The sequence below is a fragment of the Podarcis vaucheri genome, assembly GCF_965113315.1.
Source record: "Podarcis vaucheri genome assembly, chromosome: 5".
NCBI classification, from domain to species: Eukaryota; Metazoa; Chordata; class Lepidosauria; order Squamata; family Lacertidae; genus Podarcis; species Podarcis vaucheri.
Window position 1 is genome coordinate 11,585,898 of NC_138763.1, and position 16,606 is coordinate 11,602,503.

General features: G+C 44.7%; 1 protein-coding gene across 5 annotated transcripts in view; it reads left to right on the forward strand.

Moving 5' to 3' along the window:
* The first annotated feature begins 6,152 nt into the window (after window positions 1–6,152).
* Window positions 6,153–16,606, forward strand: part of PEX5L (peroxisomal biogenesis factor 5 like) — a 173,588-nt gene continuing 163,134 nt past the window's right edge. For all 5 annotated transcript variants that reach the window (XM_082224205.1, XM_082224209.1, XM_082224207.1 and 2 more), the window contains exon 1: window positions 6,153–6,755. In XM_082224205.1, coding sequence (XP_082080331.1) covers window positions 6,735–6,755 — 21 coding nt within the window. In that variant the 5' untranslated portion in view covers window positions 6,153–6,734. The remainder of the gene's footprint in view (window positions 6,756–16,606) is intronic.

The following is a 16,606-nucleotide window of genomic DNA, read 5'->3' on the forward strand; positions in this document are numbered from 1 at the left end:
CCATGCCATACTCATGCCATACGCGGAGGATTAGGGAGGCAAGCTGCACACCCACCAGCCATATGGTTGACGGGGCACAGCTGGCGGGCGTGCAGGGAAAGGGGAGGCCGCCGGCAAAGCCGCGCAGCTCCCCCACTCGCTGGGGAGCCCCTGAGAGGCCGGCACCCTGGTGCAATGCACCACTAAGTTGTATGGCTCTGGCCATACTTTTAAAGCTCATATCTTCCCCCAAAGAATCTTGGGAACTGTGGTTTGTTGACCTTTAAAGCCCTAAATGGCTTCGGTCCAGTATATCTGAAGGAGCGTCTCCACTCCCATCATTCTGCCCGGACACTGAGGTCCAGCTCCGAGGGCCTTCTGGTGGTTCCCTCACTGCGAGAGGCCAAGTTACAGGGAACCAGGCAGAGGGCCTTCTCGGTAGTGGTGCCCGCCCTGTGGAACGCCCTCCCACCAGATGTCAAAGCGATAAACAACTACCTGACATTCAGAAGACATCTGAAGGCAGCCCTGTTCAGGGAAGTTTTTAATATGTGACATTTTAGTGTATTTTTCATCTTTGTTGGAAGCCGCCCGGAGTGGCTGGGGAAACCCAACCAGATGGGCGGGGTACAAATAATAAATTATTATTATTATTAAATTATTATTATTTGTTAAGGGTGCTGGGAATTGCAGTTCTTCAAGGGGTACACTGTAGGCTTCTTTGGGGAAGATGTGATCTTTATGTGTTAAAATTCTAATGCTGCTACCACAAGCATGGTTACTTGGAAAGAAGCCACACTAAAATCCATTGGACCTGCTTCCAAGGACACATGACAAGGATTAGGAAATAAACCTCAAAAACAGGAGCATACAGGTGTGTAGCCACTGCTGTTATAATGAAATATTAAATTCAACAGATTCCTGTTTAAGGGTTACATGTCAAGCAACACCAAGGAGAAGGCCTGACCCTGCCTTGATGCCACCACATATGCTGAAGACATCCCCAACTAATGCACGACTGTCTCTGTCTGAAAAGAGCTGTATCAGCATGCATGGATTTTCCTCCACTGGGACAGAGTAAGAGGGGGCATGATACAGCTTTATAAAATTGTGCAAGGTGAGGAGGATATAGATAGAGAAATGCTTTTCTCCCTCTCTCTAAAACTCAGCGTCATCCAGTGAACCTGAATGTTGGAAGTTTGGAATGTAATCCAATGGGAGCAGTCAAATACAACATTCCTTGTTTTCCTAGAGTGGACATGCAGGGCGCTGTTGGTCCAGCCAGTCAAACTTCCTGTTACACCTGGCTGGAGCATCCTTCCTTGCATGTGACTAGTGGGTGGGCATGACCTTTCCAGACCTGGTAGAAGGCTAAGGCATGCCGACACACTCTCTCTTCTTCCATCTTCCTTTCGTCCTGCGAACTTCCTGGACTGAACCACTGGCTGCCAGCCCAGGTCATCTCCCTTATGGGGTAAACCTGTTTGTATATGTTTGTAACTTCTAGCCAAAAGCCTGCCTTCAGGGATCACACTGTGCTCTGCCTGATCGTGAGTAAACTTTCTTTTTATTGCTTATGAATTAGACTGTGGTGCCTTTATTCTTTTAGGAGGGATTCAAGGAGTCTTACCAGGAAAATACTAGAACACATTTCAACCTGGACAAGCCAGATTGAATTGCTTATTGTCTTAAGAAACTCACATGAGTTTGCAACGCCCTCCCACCAGATGTCAAAGAGAACAACAACTACCAAACTTTTAGAAGACATCTGAAGGCAGCCCTGTTTAGGGAAGCTTTTAATGTTTGATGTATCGTAGTATTTTAATATTCTTTTGGAAGCCGCCCAGAGTGGCTGGGGAAGCCCAGCCAGATGGGCGGGGTATAAATAAAATAATTGTTATTATTATTATTATTATTATTATTATTATTATTATTATTAAACCAGTTTTCTGCCATGTAAAGTGGGAATGCACTCTGCTAAGTAAAGGAGCTTGCTGGTGCAAGTTAGGAAGGATATTAATAAATAATATATCCTCTCCTGCCACAACATTCCCATAGGAAGATTGAGGACAGACAAAAGAAAGCAATTCCTCACATATCACATGATTAAAACCTGGAATAACTTTAGAAGAGTAGAGGAATTCATGTAGGATAAGGCTATCTGTGACCACTACAGTGGTACCTCGGGTTACAGACGCTTCAGGTTACAGACTCCGCTAACCCAGAAATAGTACCCCGGGTTAAGAACTTTACCTCAGGATGAGAACAGAAATCATGTGGCGGCGGCGCAGCGGCAGCAGGAGGCCCCATTAGCTAAAGTGGTGCTTCAGGTTAAGAACAGACCTCCAGAACGAATTAAGTTCTTAACCCGAGGTACCACTGTAGTTATGTTGTCTAGTGGTTTACCTCCACTGTTGGAGGTAGCATGCCTCTGAATGCCAGTTGCTGGAAACCACAGAGCGGGAAAAGGCCTCTTGTTCAACTTATGGCCATGGTTCCCAACATGGGACACGTGCCCCACGGGGGGGGGGGGGGAGCAATTTGATTTTTAAGGGGGGCAATTCGAGAATGAGTTATTAACAGTTAATGGCCTTTAAGGCTTCCTCCATGTGAACAGGAGTTGACTTTTTGAATAATAAGAATTATATGTCATGGGGGGGGCATCAGGATTTTAGAAATGCTTGCAAAATACTGGAAGACACAAGATTTGCCCACCCTGGAAGAATGGCAGATGCAAGTGATAGACTACATGGAGTTGGCAGAAATGACTGGCAGAATCCGAGACCTGGGAGAAGAGTTAGTGGAAGAGGATTGGAAGAAGTTTAAAGACTATTTGCAAAAACATTGTAAAATGTTGGAATGTTAAAATGTTGGAATGCTAAAATGATGCAAGATATAAAGCCAATGTGGCATTAGTGATATAAGTAAAAGGAGTATGTAACAAATGTCTCAAAAGACAAGGGTGAAAAAATTAGAGTACACTGTGTCAAATGTAATCAAAAGGATATAAAGGGGAAAATTGGAGACACAATGGGTTGAAATGCATAATATAGATTAAGATTTGAAAGAGGGTAAGATATTGCTGAATATGATTGTGTAAAAAGGAACACAGAAAAGAGAGATGTGAGGAAGTCAGGAAGAAGGGTTATGAAAACAATAAGTAAAAATTTGGATTTGTATGTCTTTTTTATGTCTTTTTTACGTTTTTTCTTTTTCTTTTTGTTTCTTACCTTTTATATGTTTTTATTGTATTTATCTGTTTTGCTTTGAGTGTGATAATGTTGTTTCTTTTTTGGTTTGATTGGAAGGTTGGTTTTACTGTTTAAAATCTCAATAAATTTTTTTTTAAAAAAAAAGGATTTTAGAAATGCTTAGGTGGGGCATGGCCCAAAAAAGGTTGGGAACCACTAGAGGCATCTAGTTGGTCACAGTGAGAATGGAATGCTGGACTGGATTGGCTCTTCCTATGTTCCTCATTCTGACCAATCAGGATTGTTGTGTTACACAACCCTTCAGACTGAGTCACTTATGTGATAGCTGAGGACTGTGACCAACACCCACATCATCAGGGGTAGGTACATCGTCCCATATTTCTGCATTACATGTTTAGTTCCCGTGGGTACAGAACATCTGAGAAGGAATTGTTTCCCTGATATGTTAGTTTACTCCAGGTAGGGTGGGATGTTTTTTAAAGTGATAGAAAATATGACAGGCACACACCCAGCCCACACAACTGAAGTGGTATATTCCAGCATTCTACCTCAGTCAGCATAATGTCGCTCTATGGGAATGAGATGGTACAAGCCTGAGGTAGCATCATGGAATGTGCTACTGCAAAGTACAAAGGGGTATCATATTTTTTTGCATTGTTCCCTTCTTTAAAACCAAGTCAAGCAGACACAATCCTCAAAACTCACCGCAAACAGAAAGCTAAAACAACAGGGGTAGACTGGGCTAGGACCTGTCTTTCCAATTTGCTGGTCTTCTCCTTGTGAGGAGCTTCCATTATTTTGTTTACATGAGGTAGTGCAGTCCACTGTCCTTTCTTAAGATTTCGCCACCTTATTTTATAGCTTGCGCAGACCATATGGGTGAGGTACACATACCAACAATTCCAGCATTGTATTCCCCACTGCCCTCTCTCTCTTTCTCTCTCTCTGTATGTGTGTGTATGCGCAGAAATGGGTGCATCCACCATTCTTAGTAACTGGTTTACTGAGAATTATTTGTCTACTAAGGCAATCCAGTCTGATTACTTCTTTGGTAGGTCCAGTGGCTGCTGAGCTAGCAACTCTGCAGTGCTATTGAATGTTCATGCATTTATTTATTTCTCAGAGAAACCAGACCAGAGATTGCTCATTTTTCTTTGCATATGCGAATCTAATTTGGGGTATAGGAATCTAAAATGGCCAGCTGCCGAATGCTGACTCATGTTCTCCACCTCCCCATCCGTCCCAATGCTACACTTGCCAGTTTGCAACACACCTTTAAAAAAAAATTGGAAGTTTAGTTAATACAAACATTTCAGAAACTGCAATTAAAAGATGGCAGACTCCACATGCTATGTAGAGTGACACTTCTTTTGAAAGGCTTTGGTGATATCTAGGCTCAGAGCTCTGTATGCCATTTCACAGAAAGTTGTGGCGGCAGAAGGGGGGGAGGGAGAGAGAAGTGAAGAAAGGGAAACTTGTCACAGATCCCAGCTTTGTGAGAATCAGTTTCAATTATTTTTTTTAAAAGCAAGTTTCTAGCCTTTATGATTGAAAGCTTGAGGGCAATGTCAGCCTCTTCCATTAGCTCAGTGTTTCCCAAACTTGTGCCTCCAGCTATTTATGAACTACAATTCCCATCGTCCCTAGTACCTTCATCCACAGCATCAAGGACTTATCTACACGTGTTCCAATGTGATACATACTATATACCCTTCTGCTTTCTACAGGTTTTTGCCGGCCACAGGTCAGTCTCCTTGCAAAGGAATATTTGTTTTTATCTGTTTATTTAATTATTTTTATACTGCCCTCTCACAATATATCAAAGCAGTGTACAGCATCATCATTATTTTTTTAAAAAAACCCAAACATAAAAAGCAGTACAGAATCAGGCACTGATTTGACATCAGAAATGGCAACATTCCAAAACCACAAAAGCAACACAAACTCCCCTGGGACTTTCTAGTGCTGACCTCAACGTCGCCCTTCTCCAAGAAGTTTGTAAAAGGAAACGCCACCCAGCGCTGCTGAATGATAACTATCCATAAATTTGATTCTGTCTGTTTAGGTTTGAATTGTGATAATGGTTTCCTGCCCGATTACAACACTTGGCTCAACCCAACCGTGTTGGGGTGACTATGTATGGAGGAAGCACAGAGGAGTTTCAGGAAAAGCCAGCTGTTGGGGTTTGCACACAGCTCAAGCACTGATTCTGGTCAGTCATATATACAGTATAGTGCAAGGACCAACATCGCAAATGATACCCTTAATTAGAGCTGTTTGGCCATGTCCTTAACTTTTTTGGTTGCAGCAATGCCCTCAGAAGAATTTTCCTGGCCCGACCAGAATTATAGCCTCTTGAAAGGTGCAAACTGGAAAACCCTCCCTTTCACCTAGGAAAGCTATTTTGCACGTGCTCAGGAACACTTTGCCTTAAAGTTCTTTCAAGATTTCTCGGGGAAGGCCAGGAACTCTGCACGAGCTCAGATTAGGTCAGTCCTGCGTTTGTCAACAAAAGAAGGCCTACGGATCTGCATTGGCTACTCCATACAAGAGGCGTTTGGGGCGTCCGGCGTGTCCTCTGCAAGCACCCAGAGCCGAAGAGCTAGGAGCGCGTGGGCTCCCAATGTCACTTTTGCACTCCCGTAGAAACAGGTTTATTCTTAGTAATATTATATATAAAGAGCAGTGGAAGCAGCCAGACTCAGTCAGCTTGACTTAAGCCCGGAAGAGGGATCCTGCGGGCTGGAACAAACAACAGAGGGAGAGACAGAGAGGGAAACAAGGCTTGCCTAACGGCAATGCCCGCTGCACCTTGCAGGCTATGCAGTCAGGCAGTGGCCGAGCGCGCGCTGGTATTTCGAACGATCCCCGGATGGCGCGCGCTCCGCTCTTTGCAGAGGGAGGGAGGGAAGGAAGGAGGGAAGGAGGGAAGGAAGGAGAGGGAGGAGGGGGAGGCTCCTTCTCCGTCCAGCAGCAGCAGCAGCAGCAAGAGGAGGGAGGAGGAGGAGGGGTCGCTTTTGGAGAGGAAGCGAAATGAAGGAGCCAAGCAGGAAGCCCAAAAGAGTTCGCCTGAAAAAAGAGACCAGCAGAGTTATAAAGGCAGCGGAGGCGGCCAGAGTTTGCTTGCAGTCCTCCCCGGGTTTTGCCTTGCAAAAATAAGAACAGTCACAACAGCAGCAGCAACAGAGCCCTCCTGCATCCCTTCCCCTCTTTGCCTAGCTGCCTGCTTCCTCTTCCAGCACCCCGGGGGAGAAGGACAGCTCCCTTTGCCCGTTGGCACTCTCTGCGCGCCAGAAATCCCCGGCGAGCCGCCTTGAAGGGGAAGGAGGAGGCGGCGGAGGTCACCGGCGAGCAACAGACGCGGCGAGCTTGCCGGGCACCTAACTCAGCCCTTGCAGGCGCCCGAGACTCCCGCTTCCTCCAGAGCTCCGCTCTCACCTTGTACCTGCTTGCAGTTGCCTAGTCGGGGAAGACGACCCCCTCCTCCCCCAGTCCCACAACCTGTCGGCCTCGGGGGGTGGATCTTGAAGCAGGCAAAGCAGAATGTACCAGGGACACATGCAGGTAAGAGGAGGCAGCAAGAAGCGAGCTGTGCAAAAGGTGGAAATCCACCTTCGGTTAAGTTTCTCTGGGGTGGTTTGGGGTGGGCAGGGGGACGCATCGCCTGCGCCTCGTGCAACAGGTGGACCGGGCTCTTGCCTCACTTCAGGAAAAGGAGGCCGGTGGCTAGAGGTTGCAGCAGGTGAACTTTGCAACTAACTTCGGGGTCTTGCCCTGGACGCCGGTTGGACCGGTGACCTTTACGCACCAGGTCAGCCTTTCCCGGGAAGACAAAACCGTCTAGGAAAACAGCTAGTGGAAATCCGACAACGCCCCCCCCCCACTACCTCTCCTTTCCAGCGCCTGCTTTCAAGGCATCCTTGCATGTATGTCAGCTGAAGGGCAAACAATAAGAGGCGCTCTCCCTCTTTACTTTTTTTGTGTGGTGGTGGGCTTGGCTTTGCAAAACCTCGCGCGCAAACTCCGGCCCCTGTGCATCCTCTTTCCCTCTGCCCCTTTGTGGACGGAGGTTCTGCGCCCTCAGAAGCGCATCTGGTTCCCCGGCCGCTGTTTGGGGTGTGCTTGTTTTGTCTCTCTCACGCACACCGCCGAGCTCCTCTTCCTCTTCCGCCTCCTCTCCACGTTAAACGGGCGGCGCCTGATCTGGCCCAGCAAAAAGAGTGAATGAATGAATTTGGGGGCGGGCGGGCGGGGGACGCGCGACGGAGAGAGAAGCTTTTTGCAAAGGTTGGAATTTCAAACGCACGTCTTCCAGCATCTCTAGATAGAATCGCAGCCTCCGACTGCTATCGATCCATGTATATAGCCCTGAAAGCGGAGGGTGCTGTTTTCCCTTGGTACGCTAGGGATGGTGGCTTTAACCTTGACTCCCTCTCTTCCTTCTTCACGTGGTCCTTTTCCCTTAAAGAAAACAGGTCTTATTGTGGAGGGAGTGCTGAAATATTGAGCCCATTGCTTGGAGCCTTTTTTCCCTTATATGCAACCAAATCTAATTTCTTGGTTAACCTCCCTCCCTTGCTCAACTCCCTCTGCCAAAAGAAAACATCAGCAACAACCCACTTTTAAAATCACCTCTAGTATGTATCCAGATCCATATCTTAACATGCGTGAATAGGAAGGATAAGGACAGAGAGCAGAGAGGGAAAATCCCTGCCTTTCCCCTTATTTTCGGTACTTCTGGCTGATTTCAGGGCTTGTTGATCAGGCTTTTGCCCACGTCAATGTCAACCATAGGAGTGCATATGTAATGTGACACATGAAAGTTAAATGAGCATCCTGACTCAGCACTTCTTGCTTTATAGAGCTAGATGCTGTAAGAACTCTTCATGGTCACTGAATTGGCTCTGTAATTAGTGTGTGTGTGTGTGTGTGTGTGTGTGTGTGTATATATATATATATATATATATATATATATATATATATATATAAAAGACTGTGCAGCTCAGCAATATTTAAGAGCTAGGGAAGGCTTGGATCAAGAAAATCATGCACAGTTTAATATTAAAAAGCACAAATAAATGTTGATTTCATTCTATGCCTTAAATGAGGGGAAATGCACATTGCCCTGACCACTGAAATCGTGTTACCCACCAACCTGTACCTCTTTAGACTGATCTACAAGATAGTTAAGGGTTAGTTCGTGGTTTTAAGGCTGCAGTTCAAATCATGGAGTTACATGGAATAACTTGCAATAAAGTCAGTGCACAGGATCAGGTCACAAACTAATTTATGTTAACTTCATTTCAACAGGAATAAAGGTATTTTCACTTAACTGGACTTAAAGATTGGGTTCAGCGCCTAGCTTTTGTGCATCTGCAAACTTTGCGCTGGCATAGTATGAATTCTACTGGAAACTGCACACTTCATATAAGTGCAGAAAGGAGGCGTTATGTTAATTAATAGTAACGTGCTCATTTGTTTAATCAAGAAAAGCTCACTTAAAGCTTTCCTTTACGAGATTTGCATCTAGGTGTGCAGATTTGGAAATTGTTCAGGCTAAAAACAGTTGGTAATGATGAGCTGTTTCAAGTCATAAAATATACTCCTAAATAGGCATTTGTCTGGTATCTAGAATAGGCTCAGTGAACAAATGTCTAATTAAATGATTAGAAAAAGTTTGCCGGACCGCCTTGTCCTCTTTAGTTTTATATATTAGGTATTTATGTAGACTTATAGGCAGTGATCATTGACTCGTTTATTTGAAAATGAAAAATATTTCTGAATAATTTTGTTCCGAGCAAATATGCTTAGAGTCCCAGCTTTAAGTACTTTCCTTTCTTATTGTTGACCCAATGTAAAATGTTTCTTAAAAACCACATCAGTTTCCCCATCCACCCACATACGTACATTTTTTTTAAAAAAAGAATTTCTCCTTTTTGTGATTAACACAGTGTGTATGGGGGGAATAGGCATAGCTAATTAATCTATAATGTGATATTTGCTTGAAGGTTTCTTTTCCCATCATTTCCACCTTTTTCCATCATGTCCACCTGTGATGTTGACAGTAACAAATTTGTAAAGCCTCCCTGTGTTGTTATTATTTGCTAAGCTTTGTTAGCCAGCTACAGATTTTCTTTAAAAAGTTTATCCAGTTCCTCTTTTCACTTAATTCACAGTTATGTCTCCTGTTAGGAAAAATTAGTTGTGGACCTTCAGAACAAGAGGGTCCAAATCAAAGGAGGATTGGGAGTTGAGGGTTAAATGTTTGGCTCCAAAAGCTGTTCAGCAAAGGAGTGAAGGAGAGCAGAGATGTTGTAGAAGATTTCAAGCAGGGTAAGATAAATTGGAATGCCTTGGGTATAAAACCTGATACATCTGAGCTTAACTTACAGTTCAATGGCCCGCTTTCTAAGCCTGTCTTTCTGGTCATGTTGAAGCCAGCTAGATCAAATCGGCTTACATTGCCTTTTGGAGCTCTTAGGCTCTTTCATTTAAAAAAAGTGTCCTGGTTTTGGAGAGAAAGGCAGCTCACAAGTTCCACAAGAGCAGTCAAGTTTTGTTTTGTGTTTGCTCTGATGCTCTAGGGTCAAATTGCATGTGATGCTGGATATCTGTAATTGGATCTCCTGGCGTTATTTTTTTAAAAACCCAAAACTTAAAAGGTGCTGTGGTGTGCCATTGGCTTGGGTTGGCTTGCTCCCCTGAAAGCAGCTGTTAGCCCCACTGGGATGGGAGGGGTATAGATAGATAGTTATACTGTACATAGGAAGCTGCTTTAACTTTAATAGTGCATCAAACTATTGGTCCATCTAGTTTAGTGTTGTCTACACTGGCTGGCCAGAGACTCTTCAGGATTTCAGGCAGGGCTCTTTCTCAGCCATAGCTGGAGATGCCTGGGACCTTATGAATGTAAAGCAGATACTTCACCACTGTGGCCCATCCCTATCCCTTGTTAGGCTGGTGGGTGCATTAGCAGCTTTCGGCGGGAGGGATTTTGATTGGCAAAGCAGCACGGAAGGATAGAATCAAACACTCTCTTTCCACTGTCCTGCGTCAACTTACTCCCCTTTCCCCATCGGCTGCTTTTAAGCTTCCTGAAGGTGTCGGGAATGCTGATCATGGATTTCTTACATTCTCCATGATCCACTTGTTGGGGCAGGTGTGAAACACTTCTGTGGGGCTACAAAGTTGCTCTAAAAGTTTTGTTGTTGCAGCAACTGATTGCAGTGTGCGTGGGAAACTGTTTTGGCCATTGACTACAAGCATTTATACAATTGTATGTCAGCTTAATAAACCGAGATACAAAAGCCTTTTACCCTGGCATGCAGCCCTTTTACTCCTCCCTTCGTGGCATGCCTCGATTAACCAAGGAATCTCTAACTAACCATAGTTTCCTGTGTCATCTGAACTAGGAAACCATGGTAGCCAACTTTGGGACAACCTAGGATCTTATGCCATAGGTTGGAGTCGGTTTAAGATCCAGGCTTGCTCTGAAGTTGGTAGTCATAGATTCCTGGTTCAGACAAACTGAGAAACTGTGGTTAATTAGGGACCTGCAGTAACGCAGGCCCAGATTTTATAACCAGAGCCTTACAGTGCATATTGGCATTTTGCCCATGGCCATTTCGCCGATTAAGTCCCTGGTCGTCTGGGAGGCATGGGGCTTTCTTGGCATGACAGCATAAGTCTGGCAGGCCCCTGGTGGGGCCCCCAGCTGGCTTAGCTCTCCAAGACCTGGGGGAAGTGTACCCAGCTGCACCCCACCCATGAACAGGCTTGTTGGCTACACCTGTCCACACCAGCATTTTGCAACCAGCATCAGCCCCTGGATGCTGTGAGTTTAAAGGGCTAAGCAGAGGGACTTGCATGGCCATCCTCCCTCTGACCATTTTCTGGTTCAAAATAGCTGCACTCTCCTTCTCCCTAATCTGCTTGTCTGCTTGCAATGGGAAATAAACACCTAACCACCCCACTCCCCCATTGAAAAGTAGCTTGCATGAGGTTGTCAGTTCTGAGCAGAAAGAGGGGAAAGAGTTAGGCACCCACTCCCTTGCTGAAGCCTTACATCACCAATTTGGGTTGAAAGAGTTCTTGTGAATCGCTCTGGCATTTAGAAAGGAAGGATGGAATAGACATCTTTAAAACAAATGAACAAATGTCAGGGTAAAAAGACATACACTGCGTCACGTTTGGGCACCACAACCTATTCCAGTCACAGAATCATGTATACCAATTTCCTCATGGTAATTCTGCAGAGCAAGGACCAGGCAATCATGGCTCATGCACTGAGAAATACATTGTGCAGATCAGGCAATCACGGATATGTTTGTGATTGTGGCGGCTAAAGAAAGTGCTGCTACAATTGCAAGAAATTACTGCTGGCCTTACCAGAGATCAGCCAGCTCACACAATATGATTCTGCATTTGAAATAATGGCTTTCTAGTCCTCCTTTGCCAAGGTGCCATCACAATATACCTCCAGCCTTCTCGACTTGGATTCCAAATACATCACTGAGTGTCATCAAAACCAGCAGGACTTACTTCCAAGCATACTTTGGATCCTAAGATGTTAACTTAGGGAAGTTTAGGAGAAGGAAAGACTCTCATCCCTGTCTCTTCTCTGGAGCCCCCTGCAAAGTTTCTCTGAAGGGCCAGGGGCCCCTCTTAAACAATATGAGGACTGCTGGTGGAAGGAGGAATTGCCCCAAATCATACAAAAACAATCCATATTGTTCAAGAGGTCCCTCACCCCACACTGTTGAGGAGGGTCCCTTGACCCACTGAGGAGGTTCTTCTGGGGGTGTAGGTGATTCCAGGGGGAGGAGGAGATGTGAAAGTTTCCTTCCATGAAGTGCCTTATCTGAAGATCCAAGCCAATGTGTTTCAGAGCATGAAGCATAGGGCATTTCATAGGGCATTTATGAATGCCCCAAGCTCTGGGCAGTGTACTTTGGTTCCTCTGTACAATCAAAGCTGTAGACCTTTGTTGAACCCTCAACTCAGATTTATCAGATCTTTTAACTTAGGGATGGCCTGTTCAATTCAGTGGGAGTTCTTTAAAAAGAGCTCTTGGCTGCATTCAGATGTCATTCTTTGGATCTTGCAAGCCATGGTTAGAAGGTTCATGAATGAGCTTGGTGCTCCCTCATCCACTTCCACTTCCCTTCTCCTCTCTTGCACAGGGCTGCAACAAATTACTCTCTGGTTTAATGAAACCACATTTTGCATTATGCCGCAAATGTAGAGCTAACCCTGGTTTGCAATCCCAGTTCAGAGGACTTGCTGAAACCATGGTTTGCCCGTTCAGCTTTAAAAGCAAGCTATCATTTCATTAAACCAGGAAGTTGTTCATCAAGCTGTGTGTGAGGAGAGGTGAAGGGGAGGGGAGTGGGAAATAAAGGAGCACAGCTTGTTTGTAATCCTTCCAACCATGGTTTGAAGGACCATAAACCTGATGTCTGGATGCTTCTGTTGACACTATTGCAATCCTTTTGTTTCCTTAAAGATCTTGGAATCTTTTCAGTATGTTTCCACAAGCAGCCATAATGCACTGTTAGTTTAGAGAGACAATTAGTGAGACAATTTGGTAGGCTGAAAAGCTGCACCTCGAGATATGCAGTAGTGTGTACAAACCCAGTCTGTAGTCTCCAAGTATACAGTACAGATTTAGCCCACAATGATCCTGTAAATATAAGGAGCATAATCCAGCAAGCCCACATGAAAGGAAGGGAATAGGATTTTGCTGTGCTTGTGATTAAATTAAGTCCGCTGGTTGCAACAGGACTTGCGTCATGCCTAACTTTTGATGATTCTGTCATGCATCAGGAACATCACTTTCTAAACTTTTATTATAAATGTTGCACAGCAAGCAAACACCTGATTCTTGCCCGGAAGCTGTGGACCACAATGAGATCTATGGGTGGCATACAATTAAAAAAAGCAAAATGGAAGAAAAACTCCAACTGCCTCTGTCCCTGCTCTGCTGTTGTTGTTGTTTAGTCGTTTAGTCATGTCCGACTCTTCGTGACCCCATGGACCAGAGCACGCCTGCTCTGCTAGCTAAGAATAAAATAGCAGGTAAAAGAAAAACCACCCGGTGCATTATCTGAGATGGGGAGTATTGAGTTTTTATTGAATTCAATTGCACTTACTTACTGAGTATACTGATTAGGACTGCAGCCCCGCTACATATAGGTTGCCTCTAGCAAAGAAACGACTCACACTCACAGTCCACGAACAACAATTATATATCAAGGAATATGTAAAAAGCACACATTGGAAAGCAATGTGCATATCTGTTTGCATATAATGTGCATGATAAAAACTTTTGGTGCAGAGAACTAAGGCAAAAAACATTCATAGCAGGAGTCCATGCCTTGGTGGGAAGTCTGCTTCATAGTCTTGTTTTCAGCTCTTCCTTTGACATCCAGGGGGTGGGGGAGAGAGTCACACTCAAATATCCAAATGCTCCCACAGGCCTTACAAAGTTGATGGCCCCTGGTGTGTACAGTAGAGAACAAGATGGACAGCCTGGTTATCTGACCTGGCCTAAGGCAGTTTCCTATGTTCCCAAAGTAATATGAGCAGATGAACTACAGATACAATTGAGAAAGAATTTCAACCGGAGATCAGACTAGGGTAGGCATGTGCCCTACTTAACATATGACCGTTTTCTGTTTCAAGGGCTGTCAGGGGACAGTCCTCTATTTGAAGAGCTGCATGGACTCCTTCAGTCCTCTGCTGGAAGAGCTGTCTGGTCTTGTTTAAAGATAATGTAGCATAATGTAGCCCATCAACAATAATCACATGGACTGAGCAAGCAGAGACTTCCACCTTTTCACGTTTCTCCCTCACTATGGTGAGCAGGATTATATTTCTATCATATTGATTATGTGCAGATCTGTGTCCTCTTTTTTGGGTGATGCATCGCCCCACCCTTTTGGCAATGCACAAGTGGCCACCCTAAATCATATGAAGGGATTCTTGGAACTCACCCCAAAGCCTAAGGATTATTGTGGAAAAGGCTCCAGTTCCTTCTGTCCACTCCAAATCTCTCTCTCTCTCTCTCTCTCTCTCTGGATGATGGAACTCAGAGGGGGGTCTTTCCTACCTATTAAAGCCAAATGATTAGTCTTCACACTTGAGACTCTACCGCTGCAGATGTACTCTTGGTGATGGTCTGAGCAGTAAATTGACAAGAAATTCCTAGTAGCGAAAAGTGTACTCTTAAGGCAGAGGACTGTAGAAAATCCAACTTGTGTTGATCTTCTTTTTAAAGAAAAACAACAACCAAAATGACAGAGGCCTCAGCTGTCTGACTAATGGTTTGAGAAATAGACTTGGACATAGTTAAATGAATGTAGTCTTCCCTGCACCAGTATCTACGTGTGTGTGTGCATTTTTAAAGGTGTCATAAAGAACAAGTTGGGATGCGAGTGGCGCTGTGGGTAAACCACAGAGCCTAGGACTTGCCGATCTGAAGGTCGGCAGTTCAAATCCCCACGACGGGGTGAGCTCCCGTTGCTCAGTCCCTGCTCCTGCCAACCTAGCAGTTCGAAAGCACGTCATAGTGCAAGTACGTAAATAGGTACCGCTCTGGCGGGAAGGTAAACTGCGTTTCCGTGCGCTGCTCTGGTTCGCCAGAAGCAGCTTAGTCATGCTGGCCACATGACCCGGAAGCTGTACGCTGGCTCCCTCGGCCAATAAAGCAAGATGAGCGTCGCAATCCCAGAGTCGGCCACGACTGGACCTAATGGACAGGGGTCCCTTTACCTTTTAAAGAACAAGTTGCTGCAAAAAAAGATAATAAAAATTAAAAAATCACACAGACCCAGAGCAAAATCATATCTTTGAAAGCTATAACATAAGCCTAAACAAAGCTCTAGAACCAAGCGGCCCTGAGAAATCTCGAGTAATGACTGGAAGGTGTCTTTGCCAATCCTTAATAGCAGGGATTCATAAATTCCAAACTCCACTAAAATTTTCTGCATCCCATTCTTTTCTCTTCAAAGCACTGGGAGGTGGCGGGAACAGCTTGAAATCGCTTCATGTCCCAAGACCATCTTCACACAATTACTTCATTTCGACAACCACTTAATGCACTTTACTTCCCAAGGGATTCCCCTGAGAACCAATTCAAAGTTGTAGAAAGAGTAGGTGTTTGCTATGGCCACACATTAAGCTGCATTTCTAGACCATGTTGGGAATCTATCAGTGGGTGGACTTGAAGCTGGCTAGGTTATGTATTTGCTCTTTGTCTGCATGAGCTCTATGGCTCTGTTCAGCGATTCATTTTTCATTTGTTTTGTTTTATTTAAATATTTACAAACTGTGCTCTCATAGAAAACAGAACCGGGAGGTGTACAACTTAAAAACACAGTACTGCAGTAAAACCATCAACAAGAAAAAGATTCACGTTTCCAAAGGTCTGCCTGAATAACGCAGTTTTTAAAAGACACCAACCTCTGCTTAAAAACCTCCAAGGAAGGAAAAGTCCACAAGGTCCTGAGGGAAACTGTTCCACTGTTGAACAGCTCTTACTGTCAGAATGTTTTTTCCTGATGTTTAGTCAGAATTTCCTTTCTTGTAACTTGAAAATATTGGTTTGGGTCCTTCCCTCTGAAGCAGAAGAAACCTGCTTGTTCCATCTTCCACGTGACAGCCTTTTCGATATTTGAAGATGGCTATCATATCTCTTTTCAGCCTCCTCTTTTCCAGGCTAAACATATCCAGCTCCTTCAACTGTTCCTCATCAGGCTTGGTTTCCAGACCCTTCATTATCTTGGTTGCCCTCCTCTGCTCACGTTCCAGCATGACAAAGATGGATCAAGGAGTTGGAGAGGCACTGAGGGGAGAGTGAGGGACTGTCCTCTATAAAGGAGGACAAGTGGCTACCCTACTAATATGTGGGATAGTCCTAAAGAATGTTATTTTGTTGAGGTCTCTCCCCTCCCCCAACTCCCTGCAATGGATCTCCCTCTGTGCCTGAGATTAGTATTTCTAAGCAGATCCCAAGGTAAGGTTACCAGACATTCTAAGCATCACTGCTTGCAGTAATTTGTCACTTTGTGGCATGTATTCCATGACCAAACAAAAAACAGGCTCTGAAATATTCATGCTCTGGCCAGTGCTTCTTATTGCCTTTGGAGTCACTGTCCTCCATCTTTATTTTGTTGACCTTCGTTAGTGATGGACAGGGTAGGCATAGGTGTGTGATCAGGAAGCAGCCTCTTCCTGTTGTAGTGGCATTTTAGAAGAACAGTTATTTTGAGTCTGAACTGTACCATTGCTGCATTCAGAAAAAGATTGCAGTAGGAGCTGATGTACGGCATTGATGGATGAGAGTCTTTAAAATTTACACTCTTTTCGCTGGCCTAGTTTTCACTAGAGTGAACCCTTTGTCAGGGTTGTAGCAC